Source organism: Paralichthys olivaceus, chromosome 1, assembly GCF_024713975.1.
Source record: "Paralichthys olivaceus isolate ysfri-2021 chromosome 1, ASM2471397v2, whole genome shotgun sequence".
Lineage (NCBI taxonomy): Eukaryota > Metazoa > Chordata > Actinopteri > Pleuronectiformes > Paralichthyidae > Paralichthys > Paralichthys olivaceus.
Window position 1 is genome coordinate 2,791,467 of NC_091093.1, and position 16,287 is coordinate 2,807,753.

Genomic DNA, 16,287 nt, shown 5'->3' on the forward strand with positions numbered 1-16,287 from the left:
AGACCAGCATGTCCAACAAGTCCATTTGCTCAAATGAGTACAAGAACACTTGCTATTTAAACAAATATGGCACTGGAATTGTGTCCCGCTTGAGGCTGCTTTCTGCTGGATTTAAGATAGGCCCTATATATGCAAACGACTGCAAACGAACCTTCCAACTTGACTTCTGAATTGTCCCTGTGTGTTTCAGCATGCTGATATATTATCTCCAAGCCATAGCCAGATCCCTCAAGTTCACCAACAATCAGCTGAGGATGCAGCTCCAGACTGTGAGTTTCTAATGAATGAAATCCTCAAGTGTGGATCACCTTTTATTTTCAACATAAATCCCAAAACATTCTTCTCAGCTGCATTTTGCAGCTTTTATATATATGTATATGTATAATTTTTCTGTTAATGGACCAATCAAACAATTTTGATTAATTTGAATTTTCGTTTTGTCATATATAGTATATACATTTAATCAAAATTATTTGATTATTGACAGAAACATATAATCAGCAATAATGATCATAATTAAATAATCAAGTAGCTATGAATAATAATATCTAGCCCTGTTGAGTCCTAAACTTACATGACAGAGTGATAGTCACAGGTCTAACTTTTCTTAAATGTGGTCTTTTTGCTTCAATCTCTTCAGGAGCGGACTGAGGACAAGAAGAAAGTCTTTCAAATGGCTGCAGGTATTTCTGGTGTTGTGTCAGGTCTCTTGTGTGGGTCATCATCTTGTCATCAGCAACAATTGCCTTGATGCTGATGCTGTGACATCTAACCCTTCCTTAGCAAGACTGCAGGCTCCAGAGACTGCTGCCGACAAAAACGTGGAACAGCAGGAGAGTGACATCACGAGCCAGGAGGCCTCCATCCACACGCCTTCCCCCCGCAGGAATGGCAGCGTCACAAACTTTCAGTCGCCTGTTCGTCGTGGAAACAGCATCCGCACCATCACCCAATCTGCATCCAGGGCGGACCTGAACCGAGGAAGTGGGTCTGGATCTGGCAGAAGTCCAACAGTGACCATACTGCCCAAACACAGGCTGGAGCACATCCCTAACAGGTCTCACACACTAATATAGTATATTGATTTAATCAAGCATGTTGACTTAAAACAACAGGTGACCATTTACGTGATTTTGTGCAATTTTATTGATTTTGAATCTATTTAGTTAAATGTATTAATAGTAATACACAGGGCCAGTTAGAGGGAATCATTTATTTTTTCCTGCTACTGTGATTTTTAATTGAGATTATTTCCCATAAATTTCACTCTGAGCCAGAATCCAGGACCTACACATTATTAAAGATCACCCTGAACACGTCTACTATTTATTTTATCTCATTTTAGAAAATAATGTCATGATTTAAATTGTTCTTGATTATGATGTAAAAACCATGAATAGTTATTTAGCATTAACCTGGGTTTCAGTGGAGACATTTCTTACAACTGTCTCAGTTTGTTTTCATCTTGACAACAAAAAATGTTCTGTGGGAAGCAGTGTAACTTGTAAGTCATGTGAATGTTTTTGGCATGAAGGTTAAACCTGCAGTTTGGCTTTAAAGGAACATGCCAGTATTTATTTTTCCTTTTTGCATGTTGGAGACCATTTTTGTTCATACTGCATATACATTACATCGCTGCTTTGACCAATACACCAAACTCTACCACCAAAGTATAAGATGTTTTATGTTTTTCTCGCAACTATTGATTTTCTTTAATTTCAGTTCATTTACGCTTTTTGAAACCTGTTTGATTATACATCACAGTAAACATCACAGACATCATGTCTGCTTGAAGTTTGTCAAGATTATAAGATTGTATGTGCCGATGCAGTGCAGACATTTCAAATCAGTTCATGCTTTATTATTGATTTATTATTATGCTATGCAAACAATGTCAATACATAATGTTACGCATATAAACTGATTCTTATATGTTGTCCTTTCTCAAAACAGGCCCCCACCATTTCTTAGTGGCCCTAGTGGATCCTGTAGGTCCAAGTCCTACCATCACATGGTGTACAATCCCCCAGCTCAGTATTCTGACAACATCCACTCTGACCCCCTGTACAGGAAGACGGTACGCTCAATACATCCTGTCGAGGCTGCTGGGTTTATCACTGCACAGAGTTATGCAGGACGCCGCGGTCATACTCGCTACGTGATTGTCAATGAGCACGAGCCCAGGAAGAAGCTGCTGCGCTCAGCCACTCGGATCCCTCGCCATTACCTCATGGAGGAGCCTGCAGAGATCCTGGAGCTGTACCCACGCAACATCAAACGCTACGTGCCCCGCACAACTCACCATCAACTACATCCTCACCGGGCCCACCCATCACAGCAGCATCTGAGTGAAGAGGAAGAGGAGGAGGAGGAAGGAAAAAGCAGGAGAAGAATGTCACTGGGGAAGGCTCATCGGCCCCATTCCCTCTCTGACCTCCACCAGCCTGCGCACTTCTACGTCGGTGACCGTGTGGAAAGCCACGTATCCATGGCTAAAGACAGCCACGCAGCTCGAGGAAGATATGGAGCACAAGAAGAGGATGAAGAGGAGGAAGATGGAGGAGAAATAGACTGGAGAGATATAGAGTCACATTCACGGCCCCCGGCCAATGTGAAAGGAGCAGACCACCTTCTTGTGCGAACCAGGCGTCACATCCATTCCCCAGGAAGACACTGTCCGTCCCCAGCCAGGACCAGGCACACGGAATCTCACATGAAGCCCAAGACCAGGCCGAAGCTGGAGACCCCTCTGACTGAGTCAGACTCAGCCTCCCTGGCCTCCAGCAGTGACCAGCAGAACAGCAGCACTGACCAGTACATACAGGTCATCCACAACAAGGAGCGCTATCTCAAATCTGACGCCAGGCAGGGAAAGCTGGCCAAAAAGAAGTCCAAGACCAGTTTTGATGTAAATGTCACTGAGTCAAACGACCTGGTCTGCTCCAATGTATGACATCTTTGCTAAAATGATGTGTCCTGTTAAAATGTTTTTCCAAATATCAGATGTATTATAAAATACATGTTACGATGTGTTGATGCACTGCATTTAAAGCACAGACAGCATTATAAATGTGGTTTCTTACTCCTATGAATGTGGTCTTGTATCATTTTGAAACAGCTGATTATGTAACATATATATATATATATATATATATATATATATATATATATATATATATATATATATATATATACTGGTCGCCACACTTCCTTTCCGTGCTTTCACAATAAAACGCTCTCTATGGAAACTCACTGATCGTCTTGTACAGTGAATGAACACCTGCAGTGAAGTGACCACTACAAGTCCCAGCATGCTCTGCTGCAACAAGCGAGGTTACCAGGCGCAGGTGCGTGAAGCCAGCCAGATTACAGGAAAGAGTCGGCCGCCTTAACCTTCAACATAAAACGCGTGAAACCTGTGGCTTCGTTCAGTTTCGGGTTTGCTCGGATTTGTTTGTACAATATCTGCTCGAACAGTCGGGCGCTATTGAAAATATAACAGAATGGTCCCACAAGTGCATGATACGTGTCCAAGAACGCGTGTGACCGTGGGTACTCGTCTTGTTTTGAAAGTTGTAACCGGAAGTGGTTTTTTTCTGGATATTTGACGACTCGCGTTCTCAGATTTCAGGGAATTCTTCCAGATACTCCGGGTTTAATCGTCCGCACGGCGGCTCTGCGCCAAGTCTCAGGACGGCTCCATTCGTCACCGATCGTACCGTTGGTTTTTTTTTTTTTAAATCCACGTACGTTTACGTCGCTAGCTGCTCGTGGGTCAACGATGCGTGTTTCCACAGCGCGTCTCATTCATTGATTTTTTTTGGGCTAACGCGAGCTGTGCAGCGGCGCTCCACAGCTCACCTGACCGGGTTCGAGCTGTCTGACCTGGAGGCGAGGGACGGCTCAGCGGCGGAGGTGTTCGCCTGACCCGAGGACCGACAGCCCGTATCACGACCGCTCATTCCGGCCGCTTCGACGCCGGGCTAGTCTCTCGAGGCGAGTTAGCGACTCCCACCCGCTACTATGGATTATAAAGAGAAGGCGAGGGCGACGGCGGACTGCTTGATGAGCTACAAGAAGGACGAGTCCGGGTGGAAAGTGTGTAAGAAGTCTGTAAGTGTCCGCTGCTATTGTCTGATGTAAAGTCAACCATTTCAATCCACTTGCCTGGTGCGTGATGATCAGGGGCACAGAGAACCAATAGGAAGCTGCTGTGGGGATGGCGTGTTGTGATGTTACACAGGCAGCCGACATGACGTTACAGGCTGTTCCCAAACCAGGTCTTACTTCAGTGGGTCCAGCTCCACAGATCACACCAAGCACACACCAACAACCCTGCAGCTCTCCACTTCATTCAGCCATCAACACTCTGACTCGAGGGTGGACCACTTCAAAATAGAAACTTTTCTAAAATACTATTTTTGGAATTAGAGCAAAACATGTTCTCACACACGAGCGTAAAATACATCTTTCACCAAGTCAGTAGTTTTTGTGAGGGTCCTACTACTATACTGAATACATTGATTTAGATTTGTGTTATGACTCTATCTTGGTGGTCATCAAGACTAGAAAAGCTTTCTATAAATAGAGAACATTTAGCACAGTTAACTGCTCAAAATGTCACGTTTACTGTGAATTAAAATGTTAAAAAATGCTTTCACAGAGCACCTGCTTATCCATGCTATTATCCAATCATGTGGATGAGAGCGGTCAGAAGATAAAGATCAGACTGATTGGAGGTGACAGAAAAGTTACAGTAACTCAGATAATGTCTTTTAACAAGTGTGGTGAGCAGAGAAGCATCTCAGGATGAACAACATGTTGAACAGTGAGACTGACGGTTCTACAACAGCAGAGACCAGACTCAGACACGCCAACACTGGACAGTTGAAGATTGAAAGACGTAGCTTGGTCTAATGAGTCTTAGAGTCACAACCTGAAGTCAACAGCATGAATCAATAGAGACAACCTGCCTTGTTTCAGCAGTGCATAGTGTTGCTGGTGGTGTGATGATGTTGGTAAACGATCAAACTTGATATAAGTGTCACAGTTTATCGGAGTATTGTTTCTGAACACGTTCATACCTTTACAGCCACAGTTTACCATCTTCTAATAACCACTTCCAGCCGGATACTGCTCCATGTCCCAAAGTTAAAGTCTCCAAGTGGTTTCATGAACGTGAATAAATTAATGGAAAGGGGAAGAGTGGCCATCCTCCAACCAGAAGGTCGGTGGCTCAAATCCCAGCCCATGCTGAGGTGTCCTTGGACAAGAATGGCATAGACGTTGAATATACTAATTGGAAGTCGCTTTGGTTAAAAGCGTGTGCTGAATGAAATGGAATGGAATGTAAAGTAACATGATGCAGGTTCTCAGAGGACAGTTTCTAGCATTAGGTGAAATTCAAAGCACAGGGAGGTACTATACCCAGTTTTAGTTCCTAATAAAGTGGTCGCTGAGTGTTAAGTTTGTCATTCTAAATATTCAGAGATTAAAATGTCCTAATTTCATGTCTCATTCAGCCACACGTCAACACAGACTGAATAAACACATTCAATTGGCTACAGGTAAGTGCCATTAAGGGCTGACTAGTGGTAACGATGCTGGACATCAGTCAGCCACTGTTTGTTTTGAGATATGCAGCTTATCAGAGGAAACATCACGTACCAGGGCTGTTTCATACAAAGGTAAATGTTGCACACTGACAAAGCACCGTTCTCTTTTGCAGAATGACGTGGTGGTGTCTTGGCGCCCCTCATCAGAGTTCCCTGGGAATGTGTGAGTAACCTTAACTTTGTCTTTCTCATTAGTATATGCCAGTAAAATGAGACTTTGATTTTCTGCATCAGTATTTGTTTCTTCCATGAATAAGTTGTGAGCTAAAAGTCGACCAGAACTGTTTATCTGTTTGCAGGAGTTAAATCTTTAGCCTGTGTGAGGAAGTTTGAATCTAATTTACAGCAGAGTCATGCTTTAATAATCAACTTTGCTGACTGTGTCCTGTCGTGTGACCTCCATGTCAGTTACAAGGGGGAGGGGATTGTCAGCGGCAGCCTGGAGAAAGTGTGGGAGTGCCTGAAGCCAGTACCCAATGGGCTCCGAGTTAAATGGGACAACAACGTCAAAAGGTTTGAGCTTCTGGAACAAATCTCAGAGGTGAGTTAACTCATTTCTGATGAAAGGATGTTATGTCACCACCATTCTGAATCAGTTAAGCCAGCTCTCATTCCACATAGTCGTCTTTTGATTTCCATCACAGATGGTCTGGATTATTTTAAAGCTGTGCTAGGTGACCTTAACATATTGGTGGCTTCATATGGCTGCACATGTTCTGGAGTACCTACAAAAAATGTGATGTGGCCAAACAAACACATTTTGCTAATGGCAAGAAATCCAGGTCACTTTATATCAAAAAACTATTTTATATTGTATCTAACTTTTTCTTGTCTCTGCTTGTGTTTCCCAATCTACTCAATTTGATAAGTTACATCACGTGTGATCTACTTTAATCTCAGTAACACAGTGCAGCTTTAAACTCATACATTTGATACCTGGGGTGATGTCCATTTTTGATTTTGGTTTGTTCAGCTCAGTCTTTGAGTGCATTCCCTTGTCTCCCACTCTTGCACAGGACACCTCCATCTGCCGGACAGTCACACCCTCAGCAGCTATGGGCATCATAGCTCCACGAGACTTCGTAGATGTTATTTTAATCAAGCAATACGAAGATGGCACCATTTCATCCAATGGTGCGTAATGACCAATTCTTGTCTTGTCTTCTTGCTTGCTTGTGTTTTTCTACACTACAGCTCTGAACAGACTACACATTAACACATTTCCAGTTTTTTCTCATATTTAGTGTTTTATGCTTGTGCAGATATGACTTCAATCAAATATATCTTAGGGAAAGAAAATTAGTCAAGAAACAAACAGATCATTTTAACCTGGATGTCCACTGCAGGAGCCGTTTGAAATGTTTGTTTCCTAAACAATCGAAAGGTTGTTACTTATTTTTGGGCTTGGAACCATGGGCCTTCTGTTTGCAGGACTAAAGGTCAGAGATTACTGAAAAGACAGTATTTACAACCACCATTTTAACACAGGTAAAGACAGGTTCAAACAGTAAGCAGTAGCATGTTCCACCATTATGTCACATACACATGAAGTGTCCTGGTAACTCAGCAGATAGCAAAAAAAACCACAGCCTGGGCTTCCTGATCAGCGTTTTAAAGTCTGAACATACATACAGTGAAGGAACTTTTATTTGAAGAATTATTCTGATGTTACTTCCTCATACATTTTTTTTCAAAATGGATAATTATCTTTAATAATTTCACATTAAAGGATACGTCATTTTACAACAGCTGCAAATTAGGATTCACTTTTATAAATCAGTAAGAATATTACCATAACCTGCTGTGGTCAACTCATAACTTATACAAGTACCCCTGGCACCCGAGGGCCAAAATGTGACTGGCTCTGACGGAAGTGTTGTATACAGATATAATAAGCATAATAAAGACATATAGTTTGTCCTATGTCCCACAGTGCTCTGGTTGTCAGTTTGCTGCAAGTGTTATCAGGGGCAATGTTACCTAGTAAACTTTGGTTTTATAGGTAGATTGCAAAACTAATGCTGCAGGTTAAAGACTAATTTTAACGACTGTACATTTCTGGTTTATTACAACCTTGTTCTAACATCTGCAAGTCTAGCCATTAGTTCCACTGATAATGATGAGATTTCTCGTCATCCTTTTTTTCTATAAAGATAAAAGATCAAGATGGAGTTACACAAAATTCAAATGTAAGAATAAAGAAAAACTCAAATGAATAACATTAGGAAATGATAGATATTTAGATGGGAAACAATCACTGAGGATCATTTGTGGTTCTTAAGCATTCAGGATGTAAATGCTGAATAATCTGGGTTTTAAGCTTCTGGAACAACTAATATCAACCTCTGATATATTCGGATGACATTAAGGAAACAACTTACAGACCAAGCAGGGATTTTTATTTGGAGTCCAAACCTTAAAAATGTAACACTGAATAGTGCATGAATTAGTCCTATTAACATAACAGGGCAGTCTGAACAAGGCAGTAATACACAGTTACTACCAATAAGGTGATTACAAATGTCCATGCTGTACTTAAATTTATTTTTATCTGTATTTCACCAAATCACAATATACTTAATCTCTGGGTCCTTTAGAGAGTAATAATATATGAATATTTGTTTCCCATAAAAGATGATGGTTAAATTAATAAGGAGCAGCAATTATTCAGGATTAATTATACAATCTTTGGCTAAATGTATAAATCCTAAACAGAGGAAAGAGGGTTTTGGAAGAAGTTCCCTTTTTCCACATGACCTCCTTGTTTGAAGCTCAAACAGCAAACTGTATTATTTGGCCACTAAAATGGAAGTACTGCCTTTCTCAGTCGGGAACAAAGTCACAGGTGACCCAAACGGATTCAAAAGAGCAGCCAAAGATGAATGCCAAAATGTCTGCTGTAAACACTCGTCACAGTTTACTCCTGGTGGTAAAGTGCTGTATGGTAATCTGTGTTTATCGCCCCAGTGGACTGTATTCCCTCCTGTCAGCAAATAACTTGTTGAGCAAAAAAATATCAGGAAAAATGTGCCTGTAAGAGACGGCAGTTGTAGTTTTATACTGACACATGACAGTGATATCAATCATCTCGCCTAACTCGGTGATAAAAACAATTGGTGTTTCCCAGGAGGCAAAGGGTTGCTTTAATTGCGATGTGTGTTTTCAAACAGCCACCAATGTGACTCACCCGAGCTGTGCTCCCCAGTCTGGCTTTGTGAGAGGATTCAACCATCCTTGTGGTTGCATCTGTATCCCAATCTCAGGGTGCGTACACTTAACACACTCTCTCTCACACACACACACACACACACACACACACACACACACACACACACATATTAAGTACAAAGTGCTTCTCTTTTTTTTTTTTATTATATTTTTCTCTTTGTGTGTTTGTTCCAATCTGTCTCCAGAGAGCCCAACAAAACCCAAGTGTTCAGTTTCTTCCAGACCGACCTGGGTGGCCTCCTCCCTCGCTCCGTGGTCGACTCGTTCTTCCCCTCCAGCATGTCTGAGTTCTACAGCAACCTGAGCAAGGCTGTGAAATCCCTCAAGGACCTTTGACATGAAGCGTTCAGAGATCTACCTTCAAACTTGAGGCCTCCCCACTGGTCAGGCCAAAGTCCATTCCAGTTTAAACCTTCCAAACTCTACAGCAGTCAGCACACTCAGACCACTGAACCCAATAGCTATAACCCACGTGCTATGAATCATGTACCTTCATGTATATTCCTGTCTCTGCAGGAGAAATCCTCTAAATCTTCAACAGTCAAAACCCTATTTTGAAAGCAGTTTACACTGAAAAATGGCAAAAATGATCAGGGCTTCCATTTGAAAAAAATTTAAATTCCCTTTACCTTCCTAGCTGTGGGATAAATTTACTTGGTCCTATTTTACAGAATGAAAATAGTTTGTAAAATTATATCGGTACATGTGCTAAAGGTGCAGTAAAAATGCATGTTGCATGTACCTTATTTACCCTGTGCGGGTATCAGATTGCAGTACTGCCTCATACCTCATATAGTTGTTTGTGTACTTGAATTGTCATAGTTTTGCTCATCTCCACTCACCTACTGTAGAAACTGTCTGCCTTTGTAATCAGCTCCACTAAAGCACAGGAGAGATGGTGTAGGTGGCTGGATGTTTTGATTGGGAATAGTTCACGTTAAATGTTTCTCTACTAAGCCGAAAAGAGCCTTGCCCCTTTTTCATGACGTTGGTTTCTGTTGTACATTTCCCCTTTCCTTTTCACCACATTCAGGCCTCATGCAGTTTTAGTTTCATCATGTCAGGACATCTGAGCCAGCTTCTCGAAACCTCACCATGAGAATGGTTGTCAACCGATGATTCATGCTTTTGCGCTACAGTCACATATGTGAAGGTGCTGTGAGATAAAAGTGTTAAGGTGAAAATGTGTAAAATACAATGACCCAAGATGGAACATTTTGACATGGTTCACTTCAGCTATGTTCTTTTTTAAGATGAAATGTTTCTAATGTGGAATTTTGATCGAGATCAAGGGTCAAGACTCTTTACAAAAGTAACACTATAAATCTATACTAGGGATAGTGAAAAGGTGACATTGTAAAGTGTGAAAGACACTGAAATGCACACACAGTTTTATATTTTTAATGTTAGTGTGTTTGTAGGGAGTTCAACTAGTGGTAACATGGAGTGAAACAACTCTTTTATTGTCATTTTGTACTTTCTAATGATCCTCTCATTCAAAGCACTACCCCACACTATTGTCCTTTAAAAAAAGATTGGTTCTGGTAGCCACCTTTTAAATCCATTCTCAGTTCATCACATTTGCAGCTTTCTGAAACTATGGGTGAGTTGTCAAGTCAATGGAACAAGTAAGAAATGTGACTGAATCGTGTTCCACTAACACAACATGTTAAGCGGTAGAATTTTTTCACGGAAATGAAACGAGCAAAATGAAACTTTATTCTAGACTAGTAAAGGAACAGATGTGGTCCTGAGCCCTTGAGGTACTGTAGAATCTCCGAAGTTTAGTTACAGTATGTACAAAAGCAAGAACTCTATTCAGATTTGATGAAGTGTTATCACATTGCATCACCACTTTTAGTTTAAAAACTGTTTTTTTCAGGCTACTACAGCAAAGCTTGAACTATTAAACAGCGTTGTGAGAGAAGAAACCAGGTTGAATCTGTTAACACGACACAATACAACACTCTTCTTGAGTGGCTACTTTAAGCGTGAGGACTTGAAACCCAACTGACTGACACATTTAAAATAAACCTGCCGACCTTGCAAATGTTTTAGAACTCACGTGAAATCCTATTATTTTCAATGCTGATCCTAAATGACAAAATACACACTGACACTTATTATCCAGTTAACCTTCAAATAAATGTTACCTCACTGTATCACACAATGTTAGAACCATGAAAGCATTTTGGATGTTTTTGGATAAAGATACACAGTGATCCACATGAGATATGCTGTATAATACTGGCCTATTTCCAGGGTATAGTTTTGTCATAATCCTACCTCTCTGTCTACACATTGCAGTTAATGAGGCTTCTGTGTGGTGAAATAGGAAATGAACTTGAAGCAGGCATTGTCATGGAGTGTTTTGTCCCCTTGTCCAGCTCAGGGCATGTCTGACCAGTTTTTAATTTTTACTCAAGACGTATGAGACGAGCACAATAAAGACAATACTAATAATAACCATTGGCTTTATCTATGTCATGTGGTCTTTTAAAATAAAGGCTCATTTTCAGGTTAGACGGGGAAAGACATACCTGCACACAAACATCATAGCATACAACACTTGAAGAAAGACTTTAAAAACATGTCTATATTTATTATCTAAAATCTAAGTTGCTATCATAAAAATGCTACCTGACGTTTGAATATTTACAGAAATATTAAATGCAAACTAAGTTTTTCCACAACTGCCATAGTACTTTTCAGGTATTTGGAAAAAGAAACTGTACTGTATCATTTTAATCTTCATCACTGAAGCTCACTGTGGTGGATGAAATGAGAAAATGCTGAAAACTTTTGTTATTTGAAAGATGCTGTGTGGCGCCTTCCTTTCACCCCTCTTCTTATTGTTTCTTAAATCATAACTTAGGGATTAAATTGATTGCTTCAACATGATCAGCAATAGGAAATGCCTTGATTTGAAATGAGTTTTCAGAGTTGTGGGGAAGGTTTGATTTGTACAGTGATCTGTTAGTTTACCAACTTTCTCAAGTGTATGAAAATACATGTACATTTAGCTATTGTTGGTTTATATCAAAAAATCATTGAAAAAACGTGTTCTCCTTTACCTGCTCACCTTTATTGTCTTCTTCATCTTGCCTTGTAGCCAGTAATCTTAATGACAGACCGCGTATTCCATTTACAAAATCATCTGTGCTTGATATGTTGCTTGCATGTGGATCTAAAGGCATTTTCATGTGTGTATTGTTTAAACGGGACTTTATTTAAGCGTAACATTGTCTAAGAGGTTAAACAGTTACATGAAGAATACAAATGGAAGGGAAACGGTGTAAATCAACAAGGAATCACCTTTGACTTCTTGACCACATCTCCACCATCAGAAATGAACATGTGATCTGTATTTGATCACACCGTCTTCATAATGACATCTAATGATATCCCTCTTCATGGGATCTTCTGATGGAGTTGGGTGGACTTGAACATTTCGGGTTAAGAGATGTACAGATCTCTACCTTTTCTAATATATATAAATATATATAAATATATGATTGCCTGTGATTCAGGTTTGATTTACATTTGCTGACTTTGGTGATGAACTTGCTTTGTCTCCATACAGACATTTTGGACTAATAACATGTACACTGTGGCGGTTAGCCATATTTAAAGTATTAGACTGATACCCAGAGTACTTTTAATGTTCAGTGCTTGAGATTCAGACACCAATACCAAAGTTTTCTTACATTGTCCTGGTAACTTGTGGTCCAACAACCTGTGCAGACATTTGTCTACCATGTCACATGAGCCTACTGCTACTCATCATTGTCTTAACATGCAGCTGTTCACCTTGTACTGTTCTCTACCCATTTAATTTTGTATTTCACCAGCATTAAAATGATCAATAGAAGCATCTTGTTGTCCATTCCTGTTTGTCTTCTTTGTGTGCAGTGTATAACAGAAGACGTTATAACGATTCATACAGTTGTGAAACCATTTAATATACAAACAGAAAAGGAAACATTGCGCAGAAGTTTATACAAGTTCCTATTTAAATTGGTATGGCAGATATGACTCATTCTATAAATATCACTTTTGTAAATTGTGATTTATTTATTTTTTTTCTTAAGGCTTGCATACGTACACATTCTAAGGCATCATATTTGTGAATTAATCCTGAATGAACAATGGGACAATTTAAGCATGGAGAAAGGCTGCATGCACACCAGTTATAATTTACAGAAAAATAGTTTTTACCATTGCTGAGTAAAGAAACTGTTTTCAATAAAATACTGGTGTCAATAATGGACATTTGTCAAAGTCCTTGCTCTGCACTCTCAACCCCTTGAACACTTGCTCACAGCATCAGTGTTATTGTTGTGCACTTACTTTTATTGTGGATCTTAAATACATTCATAAGGCACAGAGGCGATTGAATCAATCAAATCATTGTGATGACACCTAATAAATGGCCTATCAATTGTCATCAGTACAACAGCAGCACAGACTCATTTTAATGGGCTGTGTCTTGTTCTCTCCTAATCAGACAGAACTATTTGGTGGTTTTCAGTCAGAATTGGGAAGCAGCTGGTGACGGAGGAAGCTCGTGGGGCCTGATTTGAAGCTTGTTGTTTTATACTGTGATGGACAGAGCAGATAAAACTGCCTCTTCCTGTCACAATTCTGGCTGATATAATGTACCATACTGTATTTTAAGAAAAGACTCGTCAGCATTTTGTGAGCATGAACAATGAGCACTTTACACTCTTTCATTTGTGGAGTAAAAATAAATCAATAATAAAAAAGTATTATGCTCTGGAATGACTTCACTTGTTCACATGATGCAGAACATAGCATTAATAGCATCAAACATGTCAACAGGGGAACTCTGTCTGAAAGCTGCACTAAATCCAGGCTCATATATAATCAAATCTTTCAATTACACAGTGTCACGTTGCTGCAGCAGTGGAACTGAAGTTGATGTTTGTTATGTTCACTTGAGTGTTGTTACTGAGGAGCATCCGGAGTCATGACTGCAGGCTACCAGCTGTGTTTGGGATCTGTAAAGGGATTCCTTCATATTGATATTGTGTGTTATCATCACATTTGTTTCCTTAGTCCTGACAGTGCTGCTGTTGTGCAGTTGTGATGTGACATTGGATGTTTTTTTCAGTAATACTACTGACCAGCACAGAGTGCAATCAAGTAGTTACACATTCACCATTTCATGGAGTCTTGTGTCAGATTTGAGAAACACAATGCCTTAGCTTGTGGTTTCATTCAGTGATTTAAGCACCACAATAAATCATTTTAATTTGCACATCATTTATTAACTTGCGAGCATGACACTGGCCAGGCTCTAAACTATCACTGAATCATTTTTTCTACTGAAGGTTAAAACAATTCTTAATACACTTATCTTGCCAAAATGTGAAAAACTGAAATAAATTGTGAACCAACATGTTGAAGTTGGACCACACCTGATTTTTAGGAGTTTGTTCGAAGGCCAACATTGGTTTGTCCCAAGTTCTCTTCTTTTTCCTTTGCGAGCAGCAGCCACAGTGTGTCTCATTCTGTCGGTCCTTGTTGCTCTCGTCTCCTGATGACCAATGTGATTGGTCCCTCGGGTAAAGCCTTGATCATGTTCCAGGCCTCAAACCTTGCCATGTCCTGCAGACTGACTCCCTGCACCTGTAGCAGCTCATCTCCACACTGCAGACCACTCTGCTCCGCAGCTCCACCTAACACACACACAGACATTTTCAGCTCTCTGGTTTCTTTTGCAATATTACCATTAATGGTCTCAATACGTTGTCTGAGTTTCAGTGCTGCTTTTTTTCATATTTGTTTATCTGGCTCCACAATAAAAAAGTACTCAATACAGGCTCAATTACAGTTTTTCACCTCAGTTCAGTTATTTTTTTTAACTTTATGTTAATAAATGGAAGAACTTTTAAAGTTATTTGGTTCATGGTGATGAATAAATAAAATCATATACTTTTGAACTTATCAGGAGTTGTTTAATGTTTTAAAGGTCCAATAGTCTGTTTTCATCAGTTCAAAGAATGTAAGTATTAGAACTCAGACAATAAGTTGTGTTTGCTGCATTAGAATGAGCCCTTCACATCTTCCAATGTTTCTCTGCCATGTTTCTACAGCAGCCCAGAATGGACAAACCAAACACTGGCTCTATAGAGGACCTTTTCTAATTTGAATGTTACCTGGGGCCACCATGGGCTTTCCTATACTGTTGGAAACAGAGGCTTATTCAGTTTGGTACAATCTGAAAATTCATCACTAAATGGCACTAAATCCCATCCACTGAGCCTTTAAAATATCCTCATCATGAATATACCTGTGAAGATCCTGTTGATGACTAAAGGTTTGTCTCCATGGATCGAGCCTTTTCCTCCCTCCAGAGTAAAACCAGCTCCTCCAGCTCCTTTCTCCAGCTCCACCCTCACCGGAGCTGCCTGCTCCTCCTCTGCAGCACAAACAACAGTGAACAATTGGATGGTTAGCATATAACAGGTTGAATTCAGACCTTTTCAGACCTGTCTGCATAAATTTAACAAAAGCTATAGATTCTATAGTCTCAGATAACGTCAGGACTGCACCTTTGTGTGTGATTGTAGACTCACCTGAAGCGTTAGGCTCTTCACTCTTGCAGCCTCCCCCCTCTCTGCCTCCCTCCTCTGCTTTCTTGCAGATGACCACCACAGCCAGCGACAGATTTCGGGCCTGACGCAGAGCAGCGGTGGCATCGGCATGTGTGACGCCCTGCAGTGTTTGTCCATTTATAGACAACACCTCATCTCCTTTCTCAATGGTGCCCTCCTGAGCCGCCAGGCCACTGGGAAACACTTTGTGTACCTGAACAGCAGAGGGTAAACAAGCGTCACAGAGAGAGAGAGAGAGAGAGAGAGAGAGATTCAGTGGCACAGAGTAGACGTAGCACTATAAAGGCTTAAAAACCTGTTTAAATGATACTGGAGGGGAAGACTGAGGAATATGAAATGCCTCTGATTATCTGTTTCTCTATTTGTCCAGATTATTGACAGTGCAGTCAGTCAAACCAAACTCTTTGCTTAGTCCAGGGTAGATGTTCCTAATTCCATCAAAAGAGACATGCTGACACACAGTCAATACCACCTGAACAGAAATCTCTGGGACATGCAATGCCTGTGCTCAGCCAGACCTATAGTCTAAGATGAGTTGCTATGATTGACTGCAAAAGTCATTCCCAGAATCACAACAGCAGGAAACATGCTCTAGATGAGCAGTATGAAGCTGTACTGAGAGCTGCTTACTGTAAGAGCTTTGCTCTCTAGGTCAGAGCCTCCAGCGATGCTGAATCCCAGACCTGCTCCCTCCTCTTTATGCAGAATCACGACATGGATGTCCACCAGTTGCTGCAGTAAAAACAAAAACAAACATTTTGAACTGGGTTATTGTTATGAAATAACTTTGTGCCATCAAGCAG

General features: G+C 40.5%; 3 protein-coding genes across 6 annotated transcripts in view; 2 read left to right on the forward strand and 1 right to left on the reverse strand.

Annotated features, from left to right (window-relative positions):
- Nucleotides 1-3,088, forward strand: part of LOC109624887 (transmembrane channel-like protein 3) — a 48,952-nt gene extending 45,864 nt beyond the window's left edge. For 2 of the 3 annotated variants that reach the window (XM_069525942.1, XM_020079808.2), the window contains exons 19-22: nucleotides 191-269; nucleotides 641-683; nucleotides 784-1,057; nucleotides 1,954-3,088. In XM_069525942.1, the coding sequence (XP_069382043.1) occupies nucleotides 191-269; nucleotides 641-683; nucleotides 784-1,057; nucleotides 1,954-2,953 (1,396 nt within the window). In that variant the 3' untranslated portion in view covers nucleotides 2,954-3,088. The remainder of the gene's footprint in view (nucleotides 1-190; nucleotides 270-640; nucleotides 684-783; nucleotides 1,058-1,953) is intronic. The other variant, XM_069525896.1, reaches the window with a different exon arrangement.
- A 293-nt stretch (nucleotides 3,089-3,381) lies between these two features.
- stard5 (StAR related lipid transfer domain containing 5) lies at nucleotides 3,382-12,717 on the forward strand. Its single transcript, XM_020080154.2, has 6 exons — nucleotides 3,382-4,113; nucleotides 5,729-5,778; nucleotides 6,024-6,156; nucleotides 6,632-6,749; nucleotides 8,786-8,879; nucleotides 9,029-12,717. The coding sequence occupies exons 1-6, from the start codon at nucleotides 4,024-4,026 to the stop codon at nucleotides 9,177-9,179; spliced, it is 636 nt and encodes a 211-aa protein (XP_019935713.2). The 5' UTR covers nucleotides 3,382-4,023; the 3' UTR covers nucleotides 9,180-12,717.
- A 67-nt stretch (nucleotides 12,718-12,784) lies between these two features.
- il16 (interleukin 16) overlaps nucleotides 12,785-16,287 on the reverse strand; it is a 48,308-nt gene continuing 44,805 nt past the window's right edge. For both annotated transcript variants that reach the window (XM_020080153.2, XM_069526178.1), the window contains exons 23-26: nucleotides 16,115-16,216; nucleotides 15,446-15,677; nucleotides 15,160-15,288; nucleotides 12,785-14,545 (exon numbers count right to left, since the gene is read on the reverse strand). In XM_020080153.2, coding sequence (XP_019935712.2) covers nucleotides 14,373-14,545; nucleotides 15,160-15,288; nucleotides 15,446-15,677; nucleotides 16,115-16,216 — 636 coding nt within the window. In that variant the 3' untranslated portion in view covers nucleotides 12,785-14,372. The remainder of the gene's footprint in view (nucleotides 14,546-15,159; nucleotides 15,289-15,445; nucleotides 15,678-16,114; nucleotides 16,217-16,287) is intronic.